Below are 16,295 nucleotides of genomic sequence, written 5' to 3' on the forward strand. Positions count from 1 at the left end.
TATCTTTGAGAGAATCCCATAATTTTACGGCGAAAAGACCAAAAGTCATAAAAACATTACTGACTAAAAATTTGGTTTCACATATTTCATAGTTCAACATACCATAAAATACAATTTTACATTGTGTACAGTTAAAAATACCTTAACTGAAAAAGAAAATTTACATTCAAAGTATCTACTATTTCTAGGCATTTTCTCATCTAATCCTATAACACACTTGCAAGTCAGATATTATCATTCTCATGTTTATATAGAGAAAACAATTTCAGAAAATTTAGGTGACCTACACAAAGCTATCACCATGTAAATGACAGAACTTGGGTCCAATCCTAGGCTCTCTCTAGCACACTAAGTAATCTCCCGTAAATCACTGAATGCAGTGAACTTAGTTATGTGTAACGCTTAATCAATACAATTTTTGAGGTTTGAAATTAAATCTTAAAGAAAAAGTTCTTTAAGTATCAAAACATGAGAATGTGTATATTTCTTTCCCCTTTTAAGTAAAAGCATCTTGATTTTTAATGTTAGCAGAACTTTTAGAAATTAGACAAAAAAAGGAATGAATCTTAACCTGTTGTTGAAAAGATTCCTCCAACAATACCACAAAGCCTTACAAAAAACTGCCAGAATGGCATATGCTCCTCAGTAACTGTCACCATAAGAGAGCTGAGATCATATTTCATAAAAATCCCAGAGACTCCATGGCTGCCTGCAGCATGGTTAATGACACGTTCCTAAAGAAAGGCAAAAGGAAGGGGAGAGAGAGGAGGAAGAGACAAACAGGATTCACATCATTAGGTTACTTGTATACAGTCAATATGAAGCCCTCCAGCCCTCCTGAACAAGAGGGACATCCAAATCTCTTTATGAATTGTCCTACTAGACCAAGCTCTCCAGAAATAAGCAAATTATTCTGTATTCTTTGTATGGTTAGCTTTTGAAGCAATCAAAAGAACAGAATCATTTTTTACTGTTTTCTCAAAAAGGTCACTTTACATACTACAAGGTTTCTACCAAACTCAAGAGTTTATATGGCACATTCTTCATTGACCAAATCAATGAAAACTACATTCCTATTTTGACATACTTTTTGTATTATTTCTTTGCTAAGAGTTTACAAAATAATTCTATCTACTTCTTGTCATTTGAATGATAAGATTTAAAACCAATTTCAATTGCTGTTGTTCATTTTAAACTATATGAGATGGAGTACAGGAAGAAAACATAATACATTAATTTGAAAGATATCAATATCTGAGCTACTGGTTCAGTTTTTAAAGGAAATTTTTCTTGAAAGGAGCATAACTAAAATTATAAACCTACCACAGTGTGCACACTGAGTGAGAATATATTGTTTCATTCCATTCTGTTTACACTTCAAAACTCAAGTTTGCAAATTTCTAATAAATTTCCATTATAGCATGAAACAACTATGCTACCACAGTGCTTTGCTACGATTTTTGTGTCAGGCCCTACCTGTTTTTACTAAGCTGTAACTAAACTGCAAGCTTTAGGAAGACAAGTAACGTGGGAAATTAAAACAATTTCATGTGGGCATTACAAAACCTCTTTGCCTATTAGCACAACAGAGCCTTATAAGCCATTGATCAAGTTTCCAATATAAAGTGACTTCATCTTTAAGTTCTGATAAGTTCAATATTTTGCCAAAGTTATAAATATATTGTCATCACCTATGTGAGTGGATATCGTTTTAGGGATCACGGTGTCTACATAACAAAAGACTCATAATGATTCACTTTTGGTCTAGGACCAATGAAGGTCAGCCCTGTCCTTCTCATCCTCCACTCTACCAACTCCAGTTACTCCTTTTTTTTTAAAGTGAAATACAACCACTGTAGTTGTCCTATCAGTACTAACACACCCCACAAGGGTCAAAAGCTCTGGGATTCTTTTTTTTTTTTCTTAATTTATTTTTGTTATTTAAAATACATCCTGGAGATAATTTCTTATCAGTATATAGATATCTTTCTCTCTCTTTTTTTTAAAGTTGCATGTTCCTCCATTGTGTCGATGTATCACTTGGGTTGCTTCCAGTCTTCTGTCATTACAAGTAACAAAATGAATAATCTCATATACAACATCGCTTTTTTCCCACCGTATCTTTGGATTTAATTTCTAGAAGTGGGATTGCTGGGTCAAAAGGTAAATGCATATGTCATTTTGAAGATATTGCCAAACTCCCTTCCAAGAGACTATGCCATTTTGCACTTCCTTAGCAATGTATGCATGCCTGTTTTCCCCAAAGTCGTGCTGCTGTGTAGACTGCCTGACCTTCAGGTGTTGCCAACCTTAGTGAGAAATGGTTATCTCCCCACCCATAAAGAAATGCTAAAAAGCACAATATATACTTGTAGACACTTTACCTAGTTTCTCTTTCTCTCTGCATGTGAGCGTGCGCATGCGCGCACACACACACACACGGAGTTACACATACTTGATTTTTCCTCCTGAACCATTTGAAAAGTTATAAACACATGACACTTCACCCCTAAAAACTTTAGTATTTAGTTTCCCAAGAATAAGGAAAACTCTACAATTACTGAGGACATAGTCAACATAAGTTATAAGACTATCAAAGGAAAATTTCATATGGAGGAAAGCAAATTTTATTTTATTTTTTTTGCTGTACACGGGCCTCTCACTGCTGTGGCCTCTCCCGTTGCGGAGCACAGGCTCCGGACGCGCAGGCTCAGCGGCCACGGCTCACGGGCCCAGCCGTTCCACGGCACGTGGGATCCTCCCGGACCGGGGCACGAACCCGTGTCCCCTGCATCGGCAGGCGGACTCTCAACCACTGCGCCACCAGGGAAGCCCGAAAGCAAATTTTTAAAAGCACTTAAATTCTGGAATTCTTCTGGATACTAGTATTTGAATATTCACCATTCTTGAACACAAAGCTTATAAAAATAAAAAATTAACAACAAAAAGAATGAAAGAAAGCATGGTCCCAGAGTAAGTGAGAAATCTGTTAAACTGCCCAATTCCAAAATTCTGCTTCTCATTATCAATATTTACTTATAAGGCCACTCCACCCTAAGGTTGCAGAATGTCTGTCCTCTCAATTAGATGAATATGAAGCCCTAAATTAGGAAGGCAAACCCTCTAAATCTGCTATCTGAGTCACAATAACCATGCGTGTCCCAGGGTAGATACATTAAGTAAAAAATAAATAACAGAGAAATCAGAAAATCTGCTGGCAGATTAAAAAAAACTGCTTATACCAGTACATGGGAAAACAAGTATTAAGATATTAAGAGTAAAATAATTAATATCATAGTTTAATAATTTGTTACTAATTGAATGGAAAACATTCCAGATTTTTTAAATCTACTTCTTTTCTTACTCTAAAACATACTTAATACCCATTTCTGATATTTTATTGACTTAAAATAAAATGTCAATGCATTTCAAATTTTAAATGGGGGAGGGCATTACCTGAAACTCCAAACTAATTTTGTAGCGGGACTATAAAATGCTTTAAAAAAATAATTTTACCAGTTGGATTCAACTTACCCTTTCTGTCACAGAAAACTGATGGGTGTCTGCTGAAATTTTATATGTATGTAGTTTTGTTGGCACGATTGTAATAAAATACTGGAACATCTGGTTGTCTAGAATAAAAACAAAATGTAGGTTTTTTTCATCAATCCAGTAGCAATGAAACTACTGCCAAATACATCAGCCTTCTATTAAATACATCTAATCTGAAATTTAATGCTACTTATAACTTAATGTCTAACAAAAAAAATATTATAAAAGAATCAATGAAAGCAATATATTCACATTTGGTAAAACAAGTTCTCAGTAAGCATAAAATAGTCACACAGACACACACACACATCTATTAGAAGATGTCAAAAAAGATGAGCTAGTTATCTAGTTAGATATCTTTTATAATCATTATCATCCTTTTATAAATATGGAAAAAGCATTTCTTTATAGTACAGAAACTAATAAAAATAAAGTTATAATAGCATAACCACCACAAGACACATTTTCAGTTTCTACTAATATCTGAACAGAAATAAATAAACCAAAACTGAATTAGCTATTGGATATATAAACCAAAATGTAGCCTTTGGATAAATACAAAGAATCAATACTACAGTAGGAAAATAAGCAAAGAAACTACTCAATGATGGCCTGGGGTTACTACGTAATCAAAATGATCATATTTATATAATCATTAGGCATTTATAGGTTTAATACAAGTCATAAACACCAGTATATTACTAATTATTAATTAATTTTAAACAATTAACAGTTCACATAATACAAAACATGTTAATTCTCTAGGTCTACATTCTAGAAAATTTAGAACTGGACATATCTATCTATAGTTTCAGCTAGGTTAAGTGAATAGGGCCTCATTACATTTGCGATGTACTTCACGTCACATGGTGATAACTGTCTATGATAACTGAGTACATGAATAAAATATATAAGTTTTAAATGTATGGTTTGATAAATTTTGACAAATGTTTTTATCCATACAATCACCACCACTATCAAAATATAAAACATTTTAATCACCCCAAAGAGTTCCTTTGAACCCCTTTTCAGTCAATCCCTTCTACCTCTGGTCCTAGGCCAACCACTAATCTACCTTCTATTGTTACAGACTCATTTTGCTTATTCTAGAATTGCATATAAATGGAGGTACACAGTATGTACTTTCATGTGTCTAGCGTGAATTAATTTTTATTTTTATTTCCATCAGTTCAATTTCTCTGTCTCTTATCTCACTGTAATTCAGAATAGGAGAGGGAAAGTTAAAATTGTAGATAGAAGGGAGAGGTAAGACTAATAGTCTCTTCAACACTAACATTAAACAAGTTTCTAACAAAATAAAGCAAAGCCTGTTTCAATTTCACCATTTCTTATTTCACCTACCACTATAACTACCACTTGTACCACTATAACTTTCAAAAACATAAAACAGTTTTTGGCCAGTTCTATTATTAATTTCAACTTAAATCCTAAATGTTACCACACATAATGTTAGAGCAAAAGTGTGTCAACTTTGTCCACCACCAATAAATGGCTTATCAATTGTGGACGATCTTTCATCCTTTGAGTTGTTCTCTGATGTAAAGTGAACTGCTCAATCTGTGCTTATTTTTGAGGTGTTTTACAAATATCTCTATTACGTCATAAACAAAAATGAGCGGAGAAGAAGGTGTTCAAGTATGAAGTATTTATGAAAAAGAAGATGAAATTGAGAGTGGTGAGGTTATAACCAATGCTGTACACATGGGTGGGATAATTAGACTTGAGGGGAAAAAATGAGAGACAAAGGAAATCTCACCACGTGCGGAATGAAGTCCAATGCAATGAACAGTAGCCAAAGCAGGTCAAAGAAACGTGACAGGGAAAATTGGAAACCTTTTAAGCTATGGAGAGAGAACTGCTGAAGACCTATTTGTCTAATATATAAGTCTGTTAGATAACTTAATGGCCAGGCAGGGGGAAAATGCTCTTGCATTAGATTTTGTTGCAAGCCACAAATTGTTCCAAAGGTTATAGGTCTGTCCAAATCTGCACAGCATTAAACATATCACTGCTAAGTAATCCCCTCAAAATTCCTACATGAAGGAGACGGTAGTTACCTGAATCCAACAGATCTGTAATGCTGAATTTTTTCTTTATCGAAAAAGAGGCCCAATAGAACATATATTAGGAAGGAGAAGAGTATACCTGCTTTAAAGCTTTGAATAACCTACTGACATTCATCTCATGCCATTTTATAAAATAATTCTAAACACCTCTTAGTCTTCCTGAACATGTAAATTTAAAGAGCCTTTTGAAAATTAATCTGTTCATATTTAGATCTGCTTCTTTACAAAAATGTATAGTTCATTTCAGCATCTTGAAACAAAGTATTAACCAACATATTTTCAATTGCGCATCTCTTGTAATATTTAATGTATTTTGGTGTAGAATGAACACATACTTAAAGATGAGATTACACAGAACAAAGCTTGTAATTCTCAGAATGTTTCTACTCACACATTTCCAAATTTAGTACTCTCAAGCTTCCTTGAGTGAAACATTCCCACACAAACATAAAATACTCGTGAATTCTAAATAAAACATGTTTAATGTATCTGATTACAACACTATGCTAAAAGAGTAAAATACCGAAAAGAACATTAATAAATCTATTTGAATTAATAAAAAATGAAATCCTTAATTACAGTTTTGCAAAGGCTAGAATTCCTAGTGGCACAGGAAGCTTTAGACGTCCTTAAGGCATATAATATGACTATTTAAGAAGAAAGGCAACCAAAAATCTTCAAAAAACAAACATCAGAAACCAAAAAACCTTTTATTTCCTTAATAATCCATCCATATTTGCATAAACTGAAATTTTAAATGGAATAGATGGTTAAAACAAACAGTAATAAAAAGTATCTGTACTACTTCTGACTGTGTTAATACCAAACCATTCTAGAAGAACTCTAGGTTTCTGATGTTTGTAAAATTCTCTAGAGAGGTTTCTGATATGGTAAATATAGTATAGATTTTAGAACTCTGAACCTACACAAAGAAGAAAATTTTTCTTATAATGTTCAAACTTTCTTTTGTTCTTATTCTTTCTTTGTTGAACATGGAAAAGCAGTTATGCCCTCTTAACACATTAACCTTTCATATACTTAGAGAGCCTTTAAATTCTACTCCTTCTCCTGACTACTTCTGACTAATTTCTTATTCTGTTCCATGGCTCATTTTTTACCATTTAAAATTCATCCACTACTAGAACAAATTCTCTTACACACATCTCCACTTAAAGATGATCAGCCATTTAAACCACGTCAAGATTTATCCGTTTATCTGTTACAGGGGGTTAAGGAAGAGGTTTATTTAAAATGTATTAATATCAAAGTTATAAAAACTATTTGCTTACGTGCAAATTCCAACAGTAATTATTAAATACTTACGATCGAATGCAATCTTTTCAGTTCCATCTAAAGGATTAATAATTCCTGGAACAAGCTCTCCAAAAGACAAATGATCTATTCTATGAGAAAAATTGTAAGCTAAGAGACAAAAAAAAAAAAAAAAAAAATTAGAGAAATTAAATTATTCAAAACTACATGTTACAGATTAGTTCACATTCTTACCTATTCTCAAATGAAAATATCTAAAATCTGCTGGTATAATAATATAGTATTTAAAAACATATTATTTTAAGAAAAATGCATGCAAATATGTGGGAATTATATGTATAGAGGTAAACACATTCTGATAAAATGCTATATCGCAAATTTCATAATTATATACAAATTAATATCTAAGAAATAATATGACATCTAATTCTGATAAACAAAAAAATAAGTCTTTTCTAGTCCAAATCATCATATAGAAACAGGATTGTGTTAGAAGAACTGAGATGATGTCCATGAAACTGATCAGATATATTTTTAATACATACTATTGCTTTAGGACATTTATGTAACTAAACTTGTTTTTTATGGAATTTATTACTTGTTTTTGTTGTCTAAAGGAGGCTTTAAAAACTAAGTTTTATGATAATCATTACACAAAACTAACTTGAATACTTTATATATGTGTGTAAATGTCCATATTTAAATTTACATATTTAAACAAGTTTCAAATATATTCTCTTCACTATCTGTAAAAACTATCAGAAAAAAAAAAAATTAGCAGAAATGTGTACTAAGTGATATAAAGCACACCAAGGGTGCTTCTCCCTACCTCAGCAACTTCTGAGCTATGGCTAAAAAGAAATATAGGTAGCTTAAAGACAAGAGAAAATGGATTAGTCAATAAGTTAGATCATTTATTTTCTCCTTCAGATATCTTCTTTCAGCATACCCCACTTCCAAAGCCCTACCTCGCACCTGCACTAAAAATTAAAAAACACACTTTTTTTGCAAGGACATCTTCACAGAAAGAAATTTCAGAAACTGCTTACAGTCGTGGTTGACAAGTGCTGCCAAGTGTGCATGACCTCGGGGATGTGGAATTGCCCTGAAAGGAGGAAAAAAAGATTAAAGTAATAACATTTAAATACATAACTAATTAAAATCATAAAGGGGGTCTTTCCTAAGTTATATAATTTTCTTAGTATAAAATAATATAACAACATACTTGGCCCATGATTTAAGTAGGTAAATCTCATCTCAGTAATGCAATAAACTGGGGGTTGGCAAACGTTTTCTGTAAAGAGTCAGACAGTAAATATTTTAGGTTTTGTGGGCCAAGATGCAAAACTGAAGATATTATGTAGTTACATAACAAGAGAGAAAACAAATTTTTACAAACTTATTAATGAAATTCAAATTATAATAGTAGTAATTGAGTACTTTTTTGGAATCCAGGTATTTTTGCTGGGAGATAACATTTTGCTTAACTGGGGTTTAGAGTTGACATTCCCTATTTTCAAAATCCCAGATAAGATAAGGATAGGATACAAACCAAATGCTTTTCCATTTGGCCTCTCTTATCGATAATATGAGTTATCACATGGAGAGGTAAGTGAAATTGAGAACAAAGGCCAAAATATAGAAGTTCTTCCAATATTTGTCAACGTTTCCCTCTTTCAGTTAGTTTTGGAGTAGGATATTGTTTTTATCCAGAAGTGCAATAAAACCTTCTAAATTTCTTTGAGCCAACTATTATTTGTTGACTATATGATACCAAGAAATTCTAAGGTTCCCATCTACAGGTTGGGGATGGAGAGAATAGGCCCTGGCAACAGTAACAAAACAACAAAACATGAATGTTAAGAAGAGTGGGATAACAAAGACAAAGCAGGGAATTCCCTGGCAGCCCAGTGGTTAGGACTCAGCACTTTCACTGCCAAGGGCCCGGCGTTTAACCCCCGGTTGAGGAAGTAAGATCTCACAACCCATGTGGCACGGCCAAAAAAACAAAACAAAGACAAAGCAAATGCCTGATTTGATCTGATCACTGTAAACGCTGAAATAATTTTGCATAGAAGTCTAATGCTGTCTCTATATATTTAAAAAATCTCCAGCCATGCTCTGCCCTGCTTTATGGCCTTTCCCTCAGTGTAGATGCCATTCTCTCCTTTTATATATAAAATTCCTAACCATCCATTAGTGTTCAAAGGTTTCCCTCAATAAAGCCTCCACTGACTTGCACAGTAGGTCAGGTACCTTGTTATATAGTTTCTTATCAGTCATAGTTTTCCTTTATAACTTCAATACAACTATAATTAAATAATTAGTGTAATTCACTGTTTAAAATTCAGATTCTCTCACAGAATGTCAGCACCATAAGGGCAAACACCCTTTCTCTGTTTTTCACTGCTTCATCTTTAGTATCTACCATGGTACTTTGCACATAGCAAGTACTCAAAAAATACTCTCCTTTTGCAATGAAGAATTGTTCAGCTTTGCAAGTCTAGATGGAAGGAAGGAAGGGAGGGAGAAAAGCAGAGAAAGAGAGAGGAGATAATCAGAGAATCTATTTATTCATTCAGGAATTTACCAAGTGCTTATTATATGACAGTTTCTGTGCTGGGTCCTGCTCATGAAGGCAGGTGGTCTGATATTTTTCCTTAACATTTACCCAATTTAACGTTATCCCAGACATATTTCTAACTACATCAAAATACTTGTCTCGTACTGGTCAGGGATTATATTTTGTTGTCTCGTACTGGTCAGGGATTATATTTTGATGAGGATCACCAAAAGGAAAAACAAAACAAAAACCTAATATACAACAAAATGAACAAATTAATGAAATGTCTAGGTAAGAGCTTTCTGGCTACTAAAACTTGGCAAGCTGAAGGTTTTAATTCATATTTACCTACAGCTTATATACTTTAATATATGAAATATGACATGACTATTTTTCTTTTGTTTTGAAGCAGTAGTTTTTAAAGTTAGTAGTCTTATCTATCCTGAGGTTGAAGGCTGAAGACATAAAAAATATACATTTTAAGAGTTCTCTAGTGGTTAGTTATATATTATTTGATTAACAAAGAATTTACTTTTAACCAAACTGTCAACTTGTTTAAAGTATTTTCAGTAAGTGAAAAGAACATACTTGCCCACAGTTATGTGAAAATTCCCTGCTACTTTATTGACATATAGATGACCACGAATTCTGCAAGCATCTGGAGGCTGTGATGAATCATCTTCCCTGTTACAACAAGATACATTTGAATTACTTACAGCGTATTCAATATAGTCACCATATTTCTGGTGAGAAAATTTTATAGATGGGAAAAAAAAATCCCTAAAGATCAATTTTTAGATAATGTTCTAAATGTCAAAAGTAGAATAGCAGTTTTTTGAAGTCTACACTTTTATTAAAAAACATCTACAAAATGAAAAAAATTATATAATTATTATATATATATATTATTTACACAAATATAAAATTTCAAGATATTCAAATTTAACCAGAGGACTAAGTCTAATGAGAGAAGAAAAATTAAAAGTAAAGAATTACTAGTCCAACAAAGACATGCTTTTATCATGTTTCTGGTACTTTAGGGGACAGGAAGCGTTGGGAAAAAGAATGAGTAAGGGAAGGGCATGCCACTTAACTTCAAATAGACAATAACATTTTCTTCCTAAGCAAATGTAAAACCTCTGTATATTTTTAAATTTAAATGATCATTTTCATGATTATAGCATTTCCAAATATCAGCTCTTCTAATCTATAAAAGAGACAAAAAGTGAAATAAAAACATGAAATTCCTAACAAAACTTTATACATCTTCATAATGGTAAATGAAATTAATTTGTTCTTAAAACCTAGTACAATTTTATATGAAGGTATACCATACACACATAAAAATGAAAATAATATTTGGGATAATCCTGATCAGTATCATAGGCCATAAATTTAAGAGGAAAAAAGACATCTTGAGACTTCCCTGGCGGTCCAGTGGTTAAGATTCCACGCTTCCACTGCAGGGGGCGTGAGTTCAATCCCTGGTTGGGGAACTAAGATCCCATATGCCGCACGGTGCGGCCAAAAAAAAAAAAAAAGACATCTCATCATAAAGAATGATTACATTTTCTCTAAGAAATATAAGATTCAGAGGAGTAAACCAATACTAAAATTATGTCACAATAAATTCTTTTTTTTTTTTTTTTTTTTTTGTGGTACGCGGGCCTCTCACTGTTGTGGCCTCTCCCGTTGCGGAACACAGGCTCCGGACACGCAGGCTCAGTGGCCATGGCTCACGGGCCCAGCCGCTCCGTGGCACGTGGGATCTTCCCGGACCAGGGCACGAACCCATGTCCCCTGCATCGGCAGGCGGACTCTCAAGCACTGCGCCACCAGGGAAGCCCCAATAAATTGTTAATAAATAGTCTCACAAAATCTCCCACCTTGGTGGAAGTGCTGTTGATGCACTTTTAAAAGCACTTTTAAATATCACATCTTGAAGTGAATGTTCTTCTTGCAGTCTACTCTGAATCAGCTGTAGCATCCTAAATACAAAAACAAGCAATAGTTAACAAATACGGTAAGACACACAGAGAAAGCCAACACTATTTTAAAAATAACACAGGTAGTTGACTTAGCTAAGCCATACATTTATTATTACATAACTTTATTCTAAAATAAAGTCCCAAGTATTCTTTGGTCATTTCCTTGAAAGCAGGAAAACTGAGGGAGTATGGCTAGAGGTGTAACAGCTGGGGTCCTTAAGTCTGTCTAATTCCATCAGTAATGAATGTGTGGACACTAATTACATGTCCATTATTGGTGGAATCAGGGTCACCAAGAAAGAACTTCTGTTCACCTGAATATCTAAATTCATCTTTCATGCATGCACGCAGCAATAACAAAATTCTTAGTTTTTGTCGGGCACTGAATAAAGTGTTACAGATACAAAGAATGAGACAAATAAGGGGCCACATAATAGATGTGATGGACTTAAAGGGGCAGATTACTGGGGGTTAAATCCACACAGGAGCATCCAATTCTCATTACAAACCAGGCCACAGTGACATTTAGTATCACCTAGTGCCTGCCTTTTCCAAAGAAACCTGAACTTTATCCTATGACAAGACCATTCTAAACGAACTATTATATTCTACCTATAATTTTTAAAAAGAACATCAGCATATAAGGTATAGGATTATAGAGAACAAAGTATTCATTTGAGAACTCATGCTTAGATTTTCTTTTTAAATATACTTCGCCACTAAAAACACATCAGTTGCTTGAAGATTTTTTTTTTTTACAAAATTGTTACATTTACATAACTCATGAAATTACTTATTCTGAAGAACAAAACCAAGAATAAAAGTATTTCTTCTCTCTAATATTTCTAACATTTTCAACAATAACTTTGTATCTTTAGATATAATCCTATTTTATATCCTTTAATCTATATCTTTATATAACTAACATCCAAAGTCACCTGTATCACAGTTCAAACTCAGCAAGTACAAAATTTACACCCAGAGGGAAAGGAGGGATGAATAGACAAAACCGGGAATTTTCAGGGCAGTAAAACTACAGGTACTGTAATGGTGAGTACATGTCATTATGGATTTGTTAAAACTCACAGAGTGTACATCTCCAAGAGTGAACTCTAACGTAAACTATGGACTCTGGGCAATAATAATGTGTTCATGTAGGTGCATAGATTGTAAGGAATGTACTACTCTGGTGTGAGGTATTGATAACAATGGAGGCTGTACACGGGTGGGGGCAGGGGATATTTGGGTACTCTGTACTTTTCACTCAGTTTTGCTGTAAACCTAAAAATACTCTTAAAAAGTCTTTAAAATATATATACACATACATACACACACATAAATAACTTGGAAAAATTATTAACAAACATAGGAACTTAAAGAAGCAAATGTAAATGAGAATATATTTCACATCCCATCATAATGATATAATAAACATTTTTTAGAAGTGCAAGCGAGAGATAAAGATAAAATACGTATGCACCACCCACTAAGAACACTGGTAACAGGCCTATTTAAAATAAAAAGTCATTTTTATACTGTAAATTTAGTATAAATAAAAAACAGTAATCAGGAAGGCTATGTCTAGGCTTTGAGATTTCCTTTTACTAAAGGAAAGAGATTAATTGGGATCCTAAATATTTTAAGAAAGCAGAACAATTGAAAGACAACTTAAATATCTTTTAGCAAATTCTACAGGTAAAGAACGTTTTGGTATGCACATTATTCAGGTTGTTAGGTCTTAGGCATCTCTAGTCCATTCAAGAATATTTGTTTAGAAGCAGAACATGATAATCTAGGAAGCTTCAAGAGGCCAGATCCCATCTTCAGATTTACATGTACAAAGACTTAAAATCTTTAGATCTAATGCTAACAGAAATTGAAAGCTTCATATTTTTGCATGTCTTGTATTTCCAGAGTTCAACTTTTATTGCTTGGTCAGTGGGAAAAGAGGTTGATGACACCAAACTGTATGCTGTATGTGTGTCTTCTGTTTCCAGAGTTTAACTTTTAGTGCTGGGCAGTGGGAAAAGAGGTTGATGACACCAAACTGTGTGTGTGTGTGTGTGTGTGTGTGTGTGTGTGTGTGTGTGTGTGTATACGTGTATAACTTCTGCCTCAAATATACCAATAAATACCCAAGTTTATATTCCATATATAAAAGGATGTAGAAAATTCTACTACGATGGAAAATGTCTATCATTTTAACAGTAAAAACACAATCTCTTCTCTCACTTACTACTAGTCTTGAACACTAAATAAAATTCTAGATGAAAGGAGACTTCTCACTTTAACATTTCTGGAATAAAGTAATGTATTTCATCTCTGGATGGCTCTCTACTAAAAGCGCTAGAAGCCCAGAGACACCTAATATTCAGTTATTTTGTTCAATACGTTCGTTTCAACTTTAATTTTAAAAGCTCTCCAAATGGTGAAAGTAGAAATTAAAAGAGAAAGGCCTTTGAAATGTACTTAGGGACTAGAAAGAAAAAAGAAAAATGGGTAAAAAAATTTTTTTGTAATAATCTTAAATTAGGTAATGCCTTTTTAAGCATAAGACACAGTCTAGAAAACAAAAAGAAAGAAAAGAGTGGGGATGGGGTAACTATTTAAAACAAAGAACTAATTTCTTTAATATACAAAAAATTGGGCTTCCCTGGTGGTGCAGTGGTTAAGAATCCACCTGCCAATGCAGGGGACATGGGTTTGAGCCCTGGTCCAAGAAGATCTCATATGCCGCGGAGCAACAAAGCCTGTGTGCCACAACTACTGAGCCTGCGCTCCACTCTAGAGCCCACGAGCCACGGCTACTGAAGCCCGAGTGCCTAGAGCCCGTGCTCCGCAACAAGAGAAGCCACTGCAATGAGAAGCCCAGCACCGCAATGACGAGCAGCGCCACCCCCACCCCGCTCGCCACAACTAGAGAAAGCCCTTGCGTAGCAACAAAGACCCAATGCAGCCAAAAAACAAACAAAACAAAACAAAAAAACCAAAAAATTATTTAAAGTTATTAAGAAAACAACCAAGTAAAATGGGCATATGGCATGAGCAATCAGTTTCACACACACAAAAATACAAATGGGAAAAAAATAATCCACAGATATTCAACTGATTTACAAAGAAATGCTAACTAAAACAAGTACAATACCAGTTTTCACCGATCAAATTGGCAAAAATAAAAAAAGTCTGGTTATACCCACTGTTGGTGAGGTTGTATAGAAACAAGTACTCTCACATACTGATAGCTTTGGAATATAAATGAAACTATTTGGGGAAGATGTTTGGCATTATCTATCAAAATTTTTTTCCAGTTTTACTAATATATAACATTGTATAAGACTAAGGTATAAACATATGATTTGACAGATGTATATATGTGAAATGATTACCACCATAAGTTTAGTTAACAACCACCACCTACCTCACCATTACAAATTTTCTTCCTTGTCATGAGAACTTATCAAAACATTAAATATACTCTAAAAGATAAATTTCTTTTCTAGAAACTTTATATACATATACATATATTCACTCAAGTACATAAGGAATATATATATATATATATATATATATATATACACACACATTCACACAAGGAATTAGATTCAAGAATTTTCACTGAGCATTGATATTAGAATCTTTGCAAGCAATCTAAATGCCCATCGATAAGTATCCAATTAAATAAATTATAGCTTATCCATAAAAGGTACCACTATATGTACTTAAGTGGGAAGATGTGCAAAATATAAGGTTAGGTTGGAAAAAGAAAGTTATAAAACAAATGTATAGAATGAACCCATTTGTATTAGGAAAAAAATAACATAAGCAAATATGGAAACATGTAGAGAATTATACACAAACAGAATATTTCTAGCAGGCTACACAAGAAATTTAACTCTGGTTATCACCACCAGCTAGTGGCACTAGGTTTAGAGAATGATGAGGAGGCTTTTACTTTCACTTTATATCCTTTATATTCAAATTTGATCATATATTGCTTTTAAAATTTTTTAAATAGTTAATACAATTTTAAATGAAAACTAAAATGTATTTATGATTCAAAGTGCATTAAAGATTATATGACTTTCCTAAGATCTGATAAAATCTTTGAAAGTGTAAAGATTATATTATATACTATATTCTGCTAATATTTCATCCAAAGAAATGCCTAGATAAATATATTAATCTATGAATAATATACAGTAGACAAAATAGACAAAGCATGATCTAATTTCTATGGACCACAATACTTTGTTTACTTATTACCTCTGCCACTCTTTTTGCTGTGGTGAAAGATCAAATATTGCCTGAAATAAAGGAAAACATAATCACTAGCACTGTCAATTTCTCTTGGCTCTTATATCATAATTTTTTAAAATTTTCTTTGACCAAGGAACAAATTTATAATAACATTAAAAACAAGTATTCATAATTTACATTTAATCTTCCATAAGTCAAACTAAAAAATTTAAAATTTTACTCAAAAGTAGTATAAAGAAATTTCACTAACTGTGAATATTTTTCTATTACAGTTATCTACATTTATAGGAATGGATACAATGCAATCTATCACATGTACAAAATGGTATTTTAAGACTTAAAATCATTTAAATGATGCCAGCATGAAACTTAAGTATTTAAAATGAAAGTATTTAAAATGAAAAAGACATACAGCTTAAGTATAATATTCAAGCATCCAAAGCCCATATTCTTGCCAGGAAAATACCATGATAAAATCAAAAAGTTTTGAAATGACCTAACAATGTCACTATAATTCCCAAACGTATTAATCAAGAAAGAATAACTCAAGAAATTTTATCTAGGCACTATGTTCAC

General features: G+C 33.0%; 1 protein-coding gene across 1 annotated transcript in view; it reads right to left on the reverse strand.

Annotated features, from left to right (window-relative positions):
* Positions 1–16,295, reverse strand: part of ERGIC2 (ERGIC and golgi 2) — a 39,988-nt gene that overhangs the window by 4,894 nt on the left and 18,799 nt on the right. Inside the window, exons 6-12 of the mRNA XM_022577867.3 lie at positions 15,726–15,766; positions 11,361–11,462; positions 10,063–10,158; positions 7,961–8,016; positions 6,963–7,061; positions 3,535–3,632; positions 572–734 (exon numbers count right to left, since the gene is read on the reverse strand). Of these exons, the coding sequence (XP_022433575.1) occupies positions 572–734; positions 3,535–3,632; positions 6,963–7,061; positions 7,961–8,016; positions 10,063–10,158; positions 11,361–11,462; positions 15,726–15,766 (655 nt within the window). The remainder of the gene's footprint in view (positions 1–571; positions 735–3,534; positions 3,633–6,962; positions 7,062–7,960; positions 8,017–10,062; positions 10,159–11,360; positions 11,463–15,725; positions 15,767–16,295) is intronic.

Source organism: Delphinapterus leucas, chromosome 11 (assembly GCF_059928025.1).
Source record: "Delphinapterus leucas isolate spDelLeu-1000000601 "Yukka" chromosome 11, BTC_Dleu_Yukka2, whole genome shotgun sequence".
In the NCBI taxonomy this organism is placed as follows: Eukaryota; Metazoa; Chordata; class Mammalia; order Artiodactyla; family Monodontidae; genus Delphinapterus; species Delphinapterus leucas.